We start from the raw sequence: 14,144 nt of genomic DNA, 5'->3' as shown, positions 1-14,144 counted from the left end.
CTTCCAATCTTAAGTAGAGCTGAACAGAATCAGAGGGTAAACCAATGTTTAGAGCTAAGTCACCGTGAATGAAGGATGAAACCGTCACAGGAACACCTTGTTACAAAAGCACCTGTGAAACAGGTGGTCCCTGTGTGTACGCGAGTCAGAGACTTCCTGCTTTGTAGTCCAGAACACCAACTTCCTAAATACTTGACAAGACACTAACTCACCAGAACAGTGATTTTTACTTGATTTTACCGCCAGCTGGAGATCATGCCGCCACCACCCTTGGGCGGAAGAAGGCGCACATCCCATCCTGCGTGGGGCAGCAGCTGACCCCATCCACGTCTGGGAGCCTGGCATGCCCCGCTGGACGGCGCAGGGGACAGAGCAGGCCCGTCCACTGTGAGATGAAGCCTACAGCCACCCCAGTCTGTGTGACGAGACGGTTTCAGGCCAAAGAGACGAGTGCTTTGTCTAGAGACACAGGTGCCACAGGTCTGCAGGTGAGGAGAGGGGGTTGCTGGCCCTTCCAGAAATTCACTTCCACACTAAAACTTAAAGTACCTGTCAAGAAGCAGTCACTGCTCAGGGCACCTGGGTGGCTCAGTCGGTTAAGCATCCGACTTCGGCTCAGGTCATGATCTCGCGGTCCGTGAGTTCGAGCCCCGCGTCGGGCTCTGTGCTGACAGCTCAGAGCCTGGAGCCTGTTTCACATTCTGTGTCTCCCTCTCTCTCTGACCCTCCCCCGTTCATGCTCTCTCCCTGTCTCAAAAATAAATAAATATTTAATAAGAAAAAAAAAAAAAAAAGAAGCAGTCACTGCTCTTGAGACAGGACAGAAAGATGTAATTTCATGAAGCATCAATAAAGGGAACCCGAGGGTGTGTGTGTGCACAACAGGAGGCCCTCGGAACTGTCTTACCACGAGGGTCAGAGACCACCTCGAGGTGTGCCCTGAAACCTGACGCCTCACACAGAATTCCATGTGCGCGTGCACGTGCACATCTCCCGAGGATCAGAGATCAAAGCCTTTACCAAGAGCTCTGCGATCAAAACTCTTAAAACAGGGGCTCCTGATTGGCTCTGTCAGTACAACATGCAACTCCTGAACTCGGGGTTGGGAGTTCAAGCCCCACATTGGATAAATTACTTAAAAATAAATCTTAAAAAAAAAAACAAAAACAAAAAAACCAAACAATCTCACATTCTAGGGGCACCTGCGTGGCTCAGTTGGTTAAGCGTCCGAGTTCAGCTCAGGTCATGATCTCGCAGTTTGCGAGCTCAAGCCCCACATCCGGCTCACTGCTGTCAGACTGTCAGTGCAGAGCCCATTTCAGATCCTCTGTCCCGCTCTCTATGCTCCTCTGCTGCTTACACTCTCCCAAAAATAAATATTAAAAAAAAAAAAAAAAAAAGCTCACGTTCTTACCCACCATAAGGAAGCCCCCACACTTGCCAAGGACAGGCAGCAGACCGTGAGACCCGCTCACGGAGACATGCACTTGGACGACAGGAAGGACCTGCCCGGACACCCGCCTCACCTGTGGCGCTCCCCAAAGCTCGTGGGGAGCTAGGGCTTTCCCATCCTCAGAACAGCTGGTGCTCCCGGGCGTCCTCAGGCCGTCCTCTACGGGCGGAAGGTCCCGGCCACGGTTCAGCTCGTCCTCTGGCTCCCGAGTCAGCACCGCAGGGTGAGACGCGTCCTTCTCCTGCAGCTGCTCCGCGAGGTGTGCCCGCAGCTGCTCCAGAGCCCGTCTGTGCTCCTCCCTCACGGCCTGCATCTCAGACCGGTGACGTGACTCCAGGGAATCCAGATGTGACGAGTGACTGGCCTCCAAAGCACTGACCGCGGCAGCGTGCTTCGTCCGCAGTTCAGCCACGCGGGCTTCTGAGAGAGCCCAGTGCTCACTCTCCATGGAGGCCCGCAGCTCCTCCGCCTGAGCCCGGTGTCTGGCCTCCAGCTCCGCCGTCAAGGACAGAACGTGCTGCTGGTGTCTCTCCCGGAGGAGTCGGAGCTCGCGGGCATGCTTCTCCTGGGCCTCCCGAAGGAGGGCATCCTGCTCCGCGGTGAATTTCTCTGTGATTTCTTTCCGTTCTTCTAAAAACCTGAGAGGACACGCAAAGTGAATATGGGCAGCAGGATGTGCAGCCACAAGAGCGCCGACATCACTCTGAAAACCGACTCGCGTTTCCTACATCGCCCCTGGATTTTAACTGCCCTTGCCGCTCCTCCCTCTGCCATGGCCGGTCTGAGGCCACCACCATCAGAAGTAACTGCAGAGTGAAGGGGCCACACTGAAGAGGAGTTCAAAGGCCAGAGCCCAGGCGTGCCCGCTCACAAACTGGAGGACACAGGAGCCACAGCAAGAAAGCACACACACGTTTCCGACAGGCACCACAGCAAAGCGGGTGTGACTGCTCACTCACGGTGACAAGAATCTCGACAGGGAAGGGGTGGCGGCATCGCTTGCAGGAGCCCACAGGGCCACAAAGACCTCAGAAAAAGTTCGCTTGTGAATTAAGGGACGCAAAGTAGGAAGAGCCACACGTGGTGCTGGCCTGGCAAACACACAGGCAGGCAGAAAGACTCCCTTCCAATCAGAGAGCCTAAAGCTCAACTGGGCATGCATTCCACACCGGTGAGGTCCCTGTTCAATTCTCACCAAGGCTAAGACCTGTGACTGTGTCTCTGTGCCAGCCCTCCACCAGATACCTCTGAAAGCGTTGCCACAGATCATCCCATTTAGCGTCACCACACAGGGAGATCACGAAGGTTTTGCGAGGTTGAGTGTGGTGCCTGAAACCATCCAGCTTACACAGGGTGGGTCAAGATCTGAACTCAAGTTCTCAGCCCCCAGGTCAAAAGCTCTCGCACCTGACTCATGATGGGGGTAACAGCTGACACAGGAGAAAAGGCAGCACCAACATCAAGTCTGATGATCCCACGGCTCCCACACACCCCAGTCTCTACAGCCCTGGTTTGCAAAGAGTTAGCACTGACAGAGGCAAAGAACCAAATCACAATCTAGATCTATTTAAAATTTAAGGGAAGTATGTATATATTTTAGAAAGAAAAAGTTTATTTTTAAAATATACGTTTGAGTTTAAAAAACACACAAAAAGAACACGGATAAACTGCGTATCTTTTTGATAAAAGAAGTGTAAAGTTGGGGCGCCTGGGTGGCTCAGTCAGTTAAGCATGTGACTTCAGTTCAGGTCATGATCTCACATCTCGTGAGTTAAAGCCCTGTGTCGGGCGCCTGCTTCGGATTCTGTCTCCCTCTCCCTCTGCCCCTCCCCTGCTCATGCTCTCTCTCTCTTTCTCTCTCTCTCAAAAATAAACACTAAAAATTAAAATTAAAAAAATTAAAAAAGCGTAAAGTCTTGCTTTTGAAATTTTAAAACGTGCAAAGAACAAAAATGATGTGGAAAATGCGTGCACAGTAGTGTCCACCAAAGGAACACAGATCCCACCAGAAGGACGTGGACACTGTTTCTGCCGTGTTCCAGCATATCTGAGTCATGGGACATGTGCTTCTGTCCTGCTGTTATTTTAGGGTGAAGACTGGTTGGCCCTACCTTCCTGCACACCTTCCCGCTCTACTGAGAGCCTACAGCACATCTTCCCAGGGGATCTGCCTCTCACCCTCTGCTGGGCATCTGGGGGGTCAGGGGTTGGGTGGGAACCTGGCAGACGGCTCTACACTCAGCATGCTGCTACGGGGACGTCACCCACCTGTTCTGGGCCAGCATCAGCTGGAGGGCACAGTCCTCCTTCAGGCGGAGTGTAGCAAGCTCCCAGTCCTTGTCCACAGGAGCCAGACCACCACCCGGCTCCCGGCCACACTGGCTGCACTGCGGAAACTCGTCCCCAGCGAGCCCGAGCTCCAGCTGCCGTAGACGGCCCTGCTGCTCCACCAGGGACCCCTCCAGTTCCAGGATCTGGGCCGCCTGCTGATCCTGAAGTTGCCTCATTTTGATTTCTCGAAGCTCAAACTTGTTTATTATTAACTGTTTCTCAGACTCAGCTTGTTCCCTCAGGTCAAGGAGCATCAGCGTCACTTCCTCTTCAGCTTTTCTCTTTAGACCCTCACTTGTCACCTTCCATTCCTCCTCTCTTTCTTTGAATTCTTGCTTCATTAGTTGAATCTTCTCCTTAGCTTTCTTCAGCTCCTCCTGGTGATCTTCAACTAAGTTATATTTTACCTACAGACAACACAGTTTCATTCAAGTAGGAAGAAAAGAAAAGAGAAGAGAAGAGGAAAGGAAAGGAAAGGAAAGGAAAGGAAAGGAAAGGAAAGGAAAGGAAAGGAAAGGAAAGGAAAGGAAAGGAAAGGAAAGGAAAGGAAAGGAAAGGAAAAAGATTACTGGCAATATTGACCCCCAAATGAGCTGTTCTTCGCCTCTGGAGCTGGCAGGCCTGGACAAACCAACAGAAATGAACGTATACACACAAATGTGCAGCAAACAGGGCTGGAGGCCGCCTCTGTGTGCCAAGACCAGCAAAGGCGGGGAGGGGGGCAGCGGGGGGCAGACACGTCACGGGTCTTAAGTCAAGGGGAAGGCCAACTCCCCGGCCACAGCAGAGCCACCATCAGTAAGGAGACGAAGTCCATGAGAACAGTAACAGCAAAAAGCACGACGAGTTCAAGCCTCTGGTCTTGCTCCATTCATATTCCAGCATCTACAAGGAACTTGAGCAAAGGGATGAGAAGCTAATTAAGAGTATCTTGTGAAAAGGGAGGTGAATCACAAAGCTGAAAGTAGGCAAATGTTTTGATTTTCAAAAAAGGAAAGAAAATAGGTCAATAAACTACTGAATGTCATTGAAAAGAAACAAAACTAAAAATGGTATGTAAGACAGACCTCGACTCCTTATTTAAAAATTAAGTTGGGGCGCCTGGGTGGCGCAGTCGGTTAAGCGTCCGACTTCAGCCAGGTCACAATCTCGCGATCTGTGAGTTCGAGCCCCGCGTCAGGCTCTGGGCTGATGGCTCGGAGCCTGGAGCCTGTTTCGGATTCTGTGTCTCCCTCTCTCTCTGCCCCTCCCCCGTTCATGCTCTGTCTCTCTCTGTCCCAAAAATAAATAGAAAACAAAAAAAAAAAAAAAATTAAAAAAAAATAAAATAAAATAAAAATAAAAATAAAAATTAAGTTATCGGGGCGCCTGGGTGGCTCAGTTGGTTAAGCAACCAACTTCGGCTCAGGTCATGATCTCGCAGTTTGTGAGCTCGAGCCCCGCTCTGGGCTCTGTGCTGACAGCTCAGAGCCTGGAGCCTAATTCAGATTCTGTGTCTCCCCATCTCTCTACCCATCCCCTGCTCACGCTCTGTGTCTCTCTGTCTCTCAATAATAAATAAACGTTTATAAAAAAAAAAAATTAAAAGAAAAATGAAGTTATTAAAGTGGCACCTGGCTGGTTCAGTCAGTCAAACATTCAACTCTTGATCTCGGAGTCATGAGTGCAAGCCCCAAGCTGGGTGCAGAGTTTGCTTTAAAAAAAAAATGAAGGGGCGCCTGGGTGGCGCAGTCGGTTAAGCATCCGACTTCAGCCAGGTCACGATCTCGCGGTCTGTGAGTTCGAGCCCCGCGTCAGGCTCTGGGCTAATGGCTCGGAGGCTGGAGCCTGTTTCTGATTCTGTGTCTCCCTCTCTCTCTGCCCCTCCCCCGTTCATGCTCTGTCTCTCTCTGTCCCAAAAATAAATAAAAAACGTTGATGGGGCGCCTGGGTGGCGCAGTCGGTTAAGCGTCCGACTTCAGCCAGGTCACGATCTCGCGGTCCGTGAGTTCGAGCCCCGCGTCAGGCTCTGGGCCGATGGCTCGGAGCCTGGAGCCTGTTTCCGATTCTGTGTCTCCCTCTCTCTCTGCCCCTCCCCTGTTCATGCTCTGTCTCTCTCTGTCCCAAAAATAAATAAAAAATGTTGAAAAAAAAAATTTAAAAAAAAAAAAAAAAAAACGTTGAAAAAAAAATTAAAAAAAAAAATAAAATAAAATAAAAAATAAAAAATAAAAAAAAATGAAGTTATTAAAAATAAAGTTTAGGGTCACTGCTTCTGGAGATGGCTGAGAAGCTCTAATCAGGCCAACCCTCCCAGATAACAGCTATAAACACTGGAAAAAATGTAAGAAGCTACCTGAAGACCTGAGAGAGCATCTAAAAGCAAGCAAACTGTGGGGCATTTGGGTGGCTCAGTCGATTGTGAGTTCAACTTCGGCTCAGGTCACGATCTCGTGGTCCATGAGTTAGAGCCCCATGTCATGCTCTGTGCTGACAGCTCAGAGCCTGGAGCTGCTTCAGATTCTGCGTCTCCCTCTCTCTCTGCCCCACCCCCGCTCATGCTCTGTCTCTGTCTCTCTCAAAAATAAACAAAAACATTTAAGAAAAAATTCAAAGCAAGCAGTGTGGAGAAGGGTTGGACACCCAGAAAAAATAATAGCAGTGGGCAATTTACCTGTCCATGCCATGCACACTAGAATCCCATCATCTTACTTGTTTGAAGAGAAGAGGTAGAAACTGAGAGATGAAAGCCCATTAGGACACAGCCAGAGAAAGAAAGCTGAAAAATCTGTGCATAAACCTAGCCCAAATCTCGGGCTAACCCCTGATGCATATGTGTGTGGGCAGACTCCAAGAGCCGACCAACACAGAGAAGATATAACATGGAGTCAAAATCCAGCCAAGTTAACTATCTGCTAAAAATGGGGGTAAAAAAAAAACAAAACCAATACTCTTTAGAGGAACACAACAGAATCCAGAGTCTCCACAGTGTATTATTTGCAATGTCCAGGATATAATCCAAAATGAGTTGATATACAAATAAACAGGAACTATGATCCATGCTAAAAAGAAAATATAATCATTAGAGAACAACCCCAAGATAACACAAATGCGAAATTAGCAGACAAAGGTTTTAAACAGCTATCATAATTACACTTACACAAAGAAAAAGACACTCATAATGAATAAAAGAATAGCGAATCACAGTGAAGATAAAAGACACTCTTAAGAAGAACCAAATAGAAATTCTAGAATTGGAAAGCACAGTATCTGAAATTTAAAAATTCACTAGGTGGACTTAAAAGCAGATCAGAGCTAACAAATGATAGTCCGTGAACTGGAAGATTGATAGAATTTAACCAACAGGAAGGAAAAAAGATCAGAAAAAATAAATAGAACCTCAGAAACTGAAAGATACAACACCCATGGAAATGGAGTTCCAAGAAGGAAAGGAGAGAATGGAGCAGAAATAAAAAACTAAAGAACATACTCAGTAAAAACTCCTCAAATTAGGAGAAAGACACAAATACATAGAATTTTCTGTAAGTCACTAAAACAGACCACCATTTCAGTAATGTGATCATTAAATAAGAAAAGATAAAGTCTATCTAGTTTAAAGTTTTTTGTTTTTGTTTTTTCAAGATAACTATGTTTCTTAGGAGGCCGGTTTCTTTTTCTCAAATATTCATAATTCATTTTATGCATGGATTTTAACAATTTCATGAGAGGGGCACCTGGATGGCTGAGTTGGTTAAGCATCCAATTTCGGCTCAGGTCAATGATCTCACAATTTGGGAATTCAAGCCCCCATCAGTCTCTCTGCTGTCAGTACAGAGCCCACTTCATATCCTCTGTCGTTCTCTCTCTCTGCCCCTCCCCTGCTTGTGACTGCTCTCTTAAAAATTAAAAAAAAATTTTAAAAAGAATTTCATGAGAAAAAATACCAAAGAAAATCACACCTAAGCACATCATAGTAAAATGACTGAGAATAAAACAGAAAGAGAAAAACCTTTGAAAGAGCTAAAAAGAAATGATACATTACATTTAGATAAATATTGATTTGAATGATCACTGACTTCTCATGAGAAATAAGGTCAGAAGTAACACCACCTTTAAATCCTGAAAAAAATCCTGTCACCTTGCCTTCTAGATACAGTAAAAATTATCTTCAAGAAAGAAGGTAAAAGAAAACTTATTGAATAGCAGATCCGCACAATAAGAATGCTTAAAGGAAATGCTTCAGGCTGAAAGGAAGCGCTACCAAATGGAAACTCAGACCTTCGGGAAGAAACAAAGAGCACTGTAAATGGTAAATGTAAGACTACTTTTCCTCTTAATTTCCTTCAAGTATATATGACTATTCAAAACAAAACTTACATTGTGGAGCTTACCCACACAAACAGACGTAACACCTATAAAAATTACGGCATAAAAAACAAAGAAAACATGATAAATGCACCTATCCACTCACAGGACTCTCACATTTGATCTGAAATGGTACACTGTTAACCCTAAGAAGATCGTGAGGAAAACGTATGCTCTACTCCCGAAAGCAACCACTGAGCACACAGCAGATACATAAAAATCAATTCTAAGGGGCGCCTGGGTGTCTCAGTCAGTTAAGTCTCTGACTCTTGATCTCAGCTCAGGTCTTGTTTTCCGGGTTGTGCATTAAAGCCCCATGCTGGGCTCTGCTTCCCCCCACCCCCCCCCCCCCCAAATCAATCCTAAAAATATTCAAATAACCCAAAAGGCAAGAAAGAAGGAACAGAGGGAACAAAAAAAGAAAACATAAAGAAAAACAGATGGGGGGCGCCTGGGTGGCGCAGTCGGTTAAGCGTCCGACTTCAGCCAGGTCACGATCTTGCGGTCTGTGAGTTCGAGCCCCGCGTCGGGCTCTGGGCTGATGGCTCGGAGCCTGGAGCCTGTTTCCGATTCTGTGTCTCCCTCTCTCTCTGCCCCTCCCCCGCTCATGCTCTGTCTCTCTCTGTCCCAAAAATAAATAAAAAACGTTGAAAAAAAAAAAAAAAAGAAAAAAGAAAAACAGATGGACCTTGTAGAAAACTAATAGCAAAATGGTAGACATAAGTCAAACCAGATCAATAATGAACCAAAATGTTAACAAACTAAACACTCCAATGAAAGTTAAAGAGTTTGTCAGAATGGAGTTTTAAAAATATCCAACTATAGGGGCGCCGAGGTGGCTCAGTAGGTTAAGTGTCTGACCCTTCACATTGGCTCAGGTCATGATCTCACTGTTTCTGGGTGTGAGCCCCACATTGGGCCCTGCGCTGATATGTGGAGCCTGCTTGGGATTCTCATTCTCATCTCTCTCTCTCTCTCTCTCTCTCTCTCTCTCTCTCTCTGCCCCTCCCCTGCTCATTCTCTCTCACTCTAAAAAGAAATAAATAGGGGTGCCTGGGTGGCTCCGTCGGTTGAGTGTCCAACTTTGGCTCAGGTCATGATCTCACAGTTTGTGGGTTTGAGCCCCACATCAGGCTCTGTGCTGACAGCTCAGAGCCTGGAGCCTGCTTCGGATTCTGTGTCTCCCTCTCTCTGCCCCTTCCCCGCTCATGCTCTGTCTCTCTCTGTCTCTCAAATATGAATAAACGTTAAAAAAATTAAATTCAATTTAAAAAAAGGAGAAAGAAAATAAAAAGAAATAAACTTAAAAAAATAATCTAATTAGACGGCTCAGAGCCTGGAGCCTGCTTCAGATTCTGTGTCTCCCTCTCTCTGCCCCTTCCCAGCTCGTGCCCTGTCTTACTCTCAGAAATATATAAACATTATAAAATAAAAATAAATACGTTTAACTATATGCTGTGCATATGTGTAATATATTAAAAAATAAATATGTGGTCTTTGTGCCCAGTTCCTGACACACAGCTGTGAAAACCCTTGGAATCCCTGGAAAAAGAGAGTCTCTTGCATGCTAATGAGATAGTAGGTGTCTGGGGATCTCTGGGTGGCTTCAGCATGGGAGCCGGTCCCCGGAAAAATCAAGCATGATTAGAGAGGGCTGGAACTTTCAGCCCCACACCCTTAAACCTCCATAGAGCGAAGAGGGTTGGAGGTGAGAGTTGAATCACCGACGGCCAACGATTTAATCAACCACATTATGTAACGCAGCTTCCATAAAACCCCCTAAAGGGTCGGTGGGTGAGCGTGTGGAGGCACTGAACAGTGACACGCCTGGAGAGGGCCCGGCAGCTGCATATCACCCCCACCTTAGCCTATGCCTCTCTTCCATTTGGTTGCTTCAGCTGGCATCCTTCGTAGTAAACTGCTAACAGTAAACTGTCTCCCTGACTTCCAGGAGCCTGAAAGGGGAAGGTGGGTGTGTTTGGGAGTATTCAGACTTTGAAGCCAAGTCAGACAGAAGTGAGTAGGTAACCTGGGAACCCAATAATTGCAAATGGCTTTGAGGTGGGGTTAGTCTCATGGGACTGAGCCCTTAACCTACGGAGGTCCAACACCAAGTCCAGGTAGTTACTCTCAATAGATGAATAATAAAAGGGACAGGAAAAGGTACGCCACACAAACAAAATGCAAATGAAGGCTGGAATGACTATACTGATGAAAGAGAAAGTAGACTGCAATACAAACAAGGCTACAAAGAATAATACAGAGAACAGAGAAAACGGATACTTCATTAAGGATAAAAAGGTAACTTTTTCAGGAAGACAAAAAAATCACAAATGTGAATGTGTGTAGTAACAGGCCTTTAAATACTTAAAGATTGGCAAAATTAAAGGGGAAAATAGATAATTCTACACCCCTCTCTCAGTAATGGATGTAAGTAGGTAAAATGGTGGTCCAGGAAACATACAAACACCTAAACATCGGAAGCCATTGAGGGAAGCCCACACAACTTTCCATAAAACTCTATCTTTAGTTCTGTTTTGAGGCAAGTCTTCACCATTGCTTTAGAGAAGAACATATGATCAAATGTGCAGGTAATAACATCGTATGAAATTCAGTTTTGATGGAGAATGAAAATCCAAAAAGACCTCTGCGGGAAAGAACACAGGGGAGAGCATCAGGCCACAAGCGTGAAGTGGAGGGAATATGGCTGTCAGCACACCTGTGGAAAAGGCTTAAAAAAGCTCTGATCGCACGGATTCTATTATTCCAAGGCAGGGATGAGCCACACCCCCTGAGCAGCACACACAGCCAAGCCTACTAGGAATCTGGCTGAGGCCGCGTGCTGGACCGTCTGCCAGCGTGAGCAATGCACGGGGGTCTCCTCACTCGCACGGCACACTCTCTGGCTGCACGACCGACAGCAGGAAGAGCGCAGGGGCTCAACAGCACTGGAGACCAGGGTGCACAGAGCCCGCAGATGGCCATGCCAACCAGCCTGCACCCCACCCCCGCCCCGGGTCTCAGGATGCCCAGACAGTCCCCTAACCCCAGAAGCAGGGGGAAGGAGGAACGAGGAGTCAAACCCTGGCCTGGCTCCAGGTGGAACCCCATCCTGACAGTGAGGAGGCGCTGAGCAAACACGGCTGCAGGCAGCAGGAGGGACAGAGCCGCGGGACTCATGGGGGCCTCCACACAAGTGTGCCACTGCAGAGGCGGGCTGGATCCACACTTACCCTCTCCAAGTCCTCCTTCAGGCGGATTTCATGCCGCAACCTCTCGTGTAAATTTCTATTTTCTAGTTTTAAGACATCAATTTCTTCCTTGAGCTCCGACTGAAGAAATGAGAGTTTAAGCTTGTGCTCAGCTTCTAAACTCAAGACTCTGGCTGCCACCTCTGTCTCTACCTCCGAGGCTGTGTCCTGCGCACACAGGAGAGGCACTCGAGCAAGTTCTGTGAGGGACGGGAAGGCAGGGAGGACAGTCAGGCACGACCCTCGAGGACATCACATGCAGCAAACAAGAAGAACACTCATCTTCCAACACTTCAGACAACACAGACACTCAGACTGTGGCCACCTCCAGGTGAGCCCAGTCGGGAGCTCACGGGCTGTCACAGCACAGCACCCCTGTGCCCCCAGCCCCAGAAAACGAGCCTGCAGCTGCCACCTTGTCCTGAGCCACCCACACCCACTCACCACCCACTCCATCCCTTTAGTTGGGTATCAGGTGACTGTTACCCCACAGTGGGGGGGGACACGTGTAATTCTGGGCCATTGGTAGCCCAGGCCCTTTCTGGGCTGTTCAGGTTGGGACTTGTTACCTTCCCGGGTTCAACAATGATCTGAACAGCGGACACAGGCACTCCGTTTGTGCCCATCACTGCCCAGTGACCATAAGGCACTGTGTGGTGGCCATGAAGGACATCTTACACAGGAAGGAGAACAGTGAGGGGCAGATGCCAAGCACAGCATAACCCTTGCTCCCGGGACCATGCTCCTCCTCTCAGCCTGCCTCACCAGCTCCAAGGGAGCCCTTGGCTAAAACAGGTGGTCACGTCAGAGCACCCCAACAGGGACCTGACCCCCATACCCTCGCATGGGACCCTCTGTCTCGCTTCCTCAGGGCGACAAGGGGTGGCAACCGCGCCCACCCGCAGGGCTGGCCCGGCTACAGCAGTGAGCGGCTGTGCTGCCCGCACCTCCTGGAACCCGTGTCCAGGGCTGGCCTTACACTGCTCCCCTAAGCAGCCAGGCCACTAACCGTCCCCATCTGCTGCAAGCCCTGGGAGGATCACAGCTTCTCCATCTACCACCTCCTGTGTGCCCCCGTCTCCTGTGACCCCTCGTGCTGCACCCAGTCAGGTCCTCTCCTGACACGCCCCAAGCCCGGCCCCTTAACTCTGAGGACACTACCAGGGAGGACCTGCAGAGCACAGGGTGGGCGTGTCCAGAGAACCCACAACCTTCCCCCAGACCGTTCCCTGTGGGCCAGACAGCCGCCAGCACAGGCAGCAGGGAAGTACACGCACCTTCATCAGGGCCTTCTGAGAACCCTGCATGCTGCTCCCCTTCCATCACCTGCGGCCCTGCGAGGTCCACCTCCTGCTGGCCTTCCAGGGAAGACTTCAATGCTGCTAGTTGGCGCCAGTGGGCTGCTTCTAACTGTGTGTGCAAATCAGGAAAAAAAAATATCACAAAGGAAATGTTACAAGAGACCTCTCTGCTCGTCACCTAATCACTGCCTCCCAGGGAACTCGCCGGGACGTGCATGTTCACACCATCCCCCCCCATCCCTAGCATCTCACCTCCAGGGGGGCCAGGTGACTCATAGGGAGATGGGACCTGAGGACACGGGCACGTACCACGGACTGGCGAGCCCTCCTCCCTCCCGGGCTGTGCTCACTGAAGCCAATGCAGAGCCCCAGCTGCAGGGACGCCAAGCAGGCCGTTCCTGGGAGCCTGACCAGAACTTTTCTGGAGCTGCAGGCAGACCCTGATGACCAGACCCCCTCCCAAAGCCAGGGCCTCAGCCTTTACCAAAGGCACCCTGTTCCACTGTGGGGGCTCTGGGATATCCCCAGCCTATTTACTCCCGCGTCTCTTCCCTCCCAGTCCGTGTCTCCCCCATGTCCCCTTCTGAAGCCAGACACGTGCTGCCTGCTTGGGACATGGACCTGCCCCAAGGAAAGGGTCTCTGGTCGCTGCTGTGAGCACCCCTGACAAGAGGCCCAACCCAAGCATCCTCTAGAAGGGAGGAAAGAAGGGCTCAGTGCAGATACTGTTGTTTCCTGTTCCCCTAAAAATAGTAAATCCATCTTCCTAAGATATCACAGAGGAGTCACATCAATCTACACTTCAAGTTCACAGTAAACTCAAGTTATCTTTAAAAGCAAGACTTAAATTCCTACATTGTTATAGGAATGAACCACTGACTGACAGCAAGAATCCAGTCCAGAAACAGACTTGTGCCCCTGGAACAACTGTAAGCACACAAAAGGTTGTGTTTTAACAAGTCTGGCCTGAAGGAGTGACTAGCCATTTGGAAAAAGGAAACAAACCCAGAGCCTATTCCTCCTGCTGGACAACAGCTAAATACCAGGTGGATAAAACTAAAACTAAAAAGGCTTTAAAAGAATCAGAAGGTGGTGCATGGAAATAGTGCGACACTCTGAGAACTGGGACGAAGAGCCGGAGGCCGAGGAGGACGCACAAGTGCAGACCCAGGCCCATGAGCCCCAGTGCGAGAGGGAAGCAGGGGGGGACTCCAAACCACAGGGGAGAGGACAAATGCCTCGAGGGCAAAGGTGTGAACTGAACGTCAGAGAGACAGAATGGTCAGCTCAACCTTATTAAAAACCAAAGAAACACAAACTAAAAAAAGATACCAGCTGTCAATAAGTGAGGAACACACTCTGGCAAGGCCCAGGGGCAGCAGGAGGGAAGTGGGGCTCCCACACGCTTGACGTGAGTTCAGCCAGGTGCCCTGAGGAGTGGCCTGTCGAAATTTTAAACACACA

General features: G+C 48.9%; 1 protein-coding gene across 11 annotated transcripts in view; it reads right to left on the bottom strand.

Annotated features, from left to right (window-relative positions):
* Positions 1-14,144, bottom strand: part of PCNT (pericentrin) — a 137,404-nt gene that overhangs the window by 84,374 nt on the left and 38,886 nt on the right. For all 11 annotated transcript variants that reach the window (XR_009262421.1, XM_058732326.1, XM_058732329.1 and 8 more), the window contains 4 exons: positions 12,657-12,789; positions 11,362-11,579; positions 3,722-4,191; positions 1,527-2,091 (listed from right to left, as the gene is read on the bottom strand). Coding sequence is in view for 10 of the 11 variants with exons in the window: in XM_058732326.1 (XP_058588309.1) it covers positions 1,527-2,091; positions 3,722-4,191; positions 11,362-11,579; positions 12,657-12,789 (1,386 nt within the window). In the remaining variant the exon portion in view is untranslated. The remainder of the gene's footprint in view (positions 1-1,526; positions 2,092-3,721; positions 4,192-11,361; positions 11,580-12,656; positions 12,790-14,144) is intronic.

This window comes from Neofelis nebulosa, chromosome 5, assembly GCF_028018385.1.
Source record: "Neofelis nebulosa isolate mNeoNeb1 chromosome 5, mNeoNeb1.pri, whole genome shotgun sequence".
Lineage (NCBI taxonomy): Eukaryota > Metazoa > Chordata > Mammalia > Carnivora > Felidae > Neofelis > Neofelis nebulosa.
The sequence above is the reverse complement of the archived record's forward strand: the minus strand, read 5'-3'. Positions and strand labels throughout refer to the sequence as shown.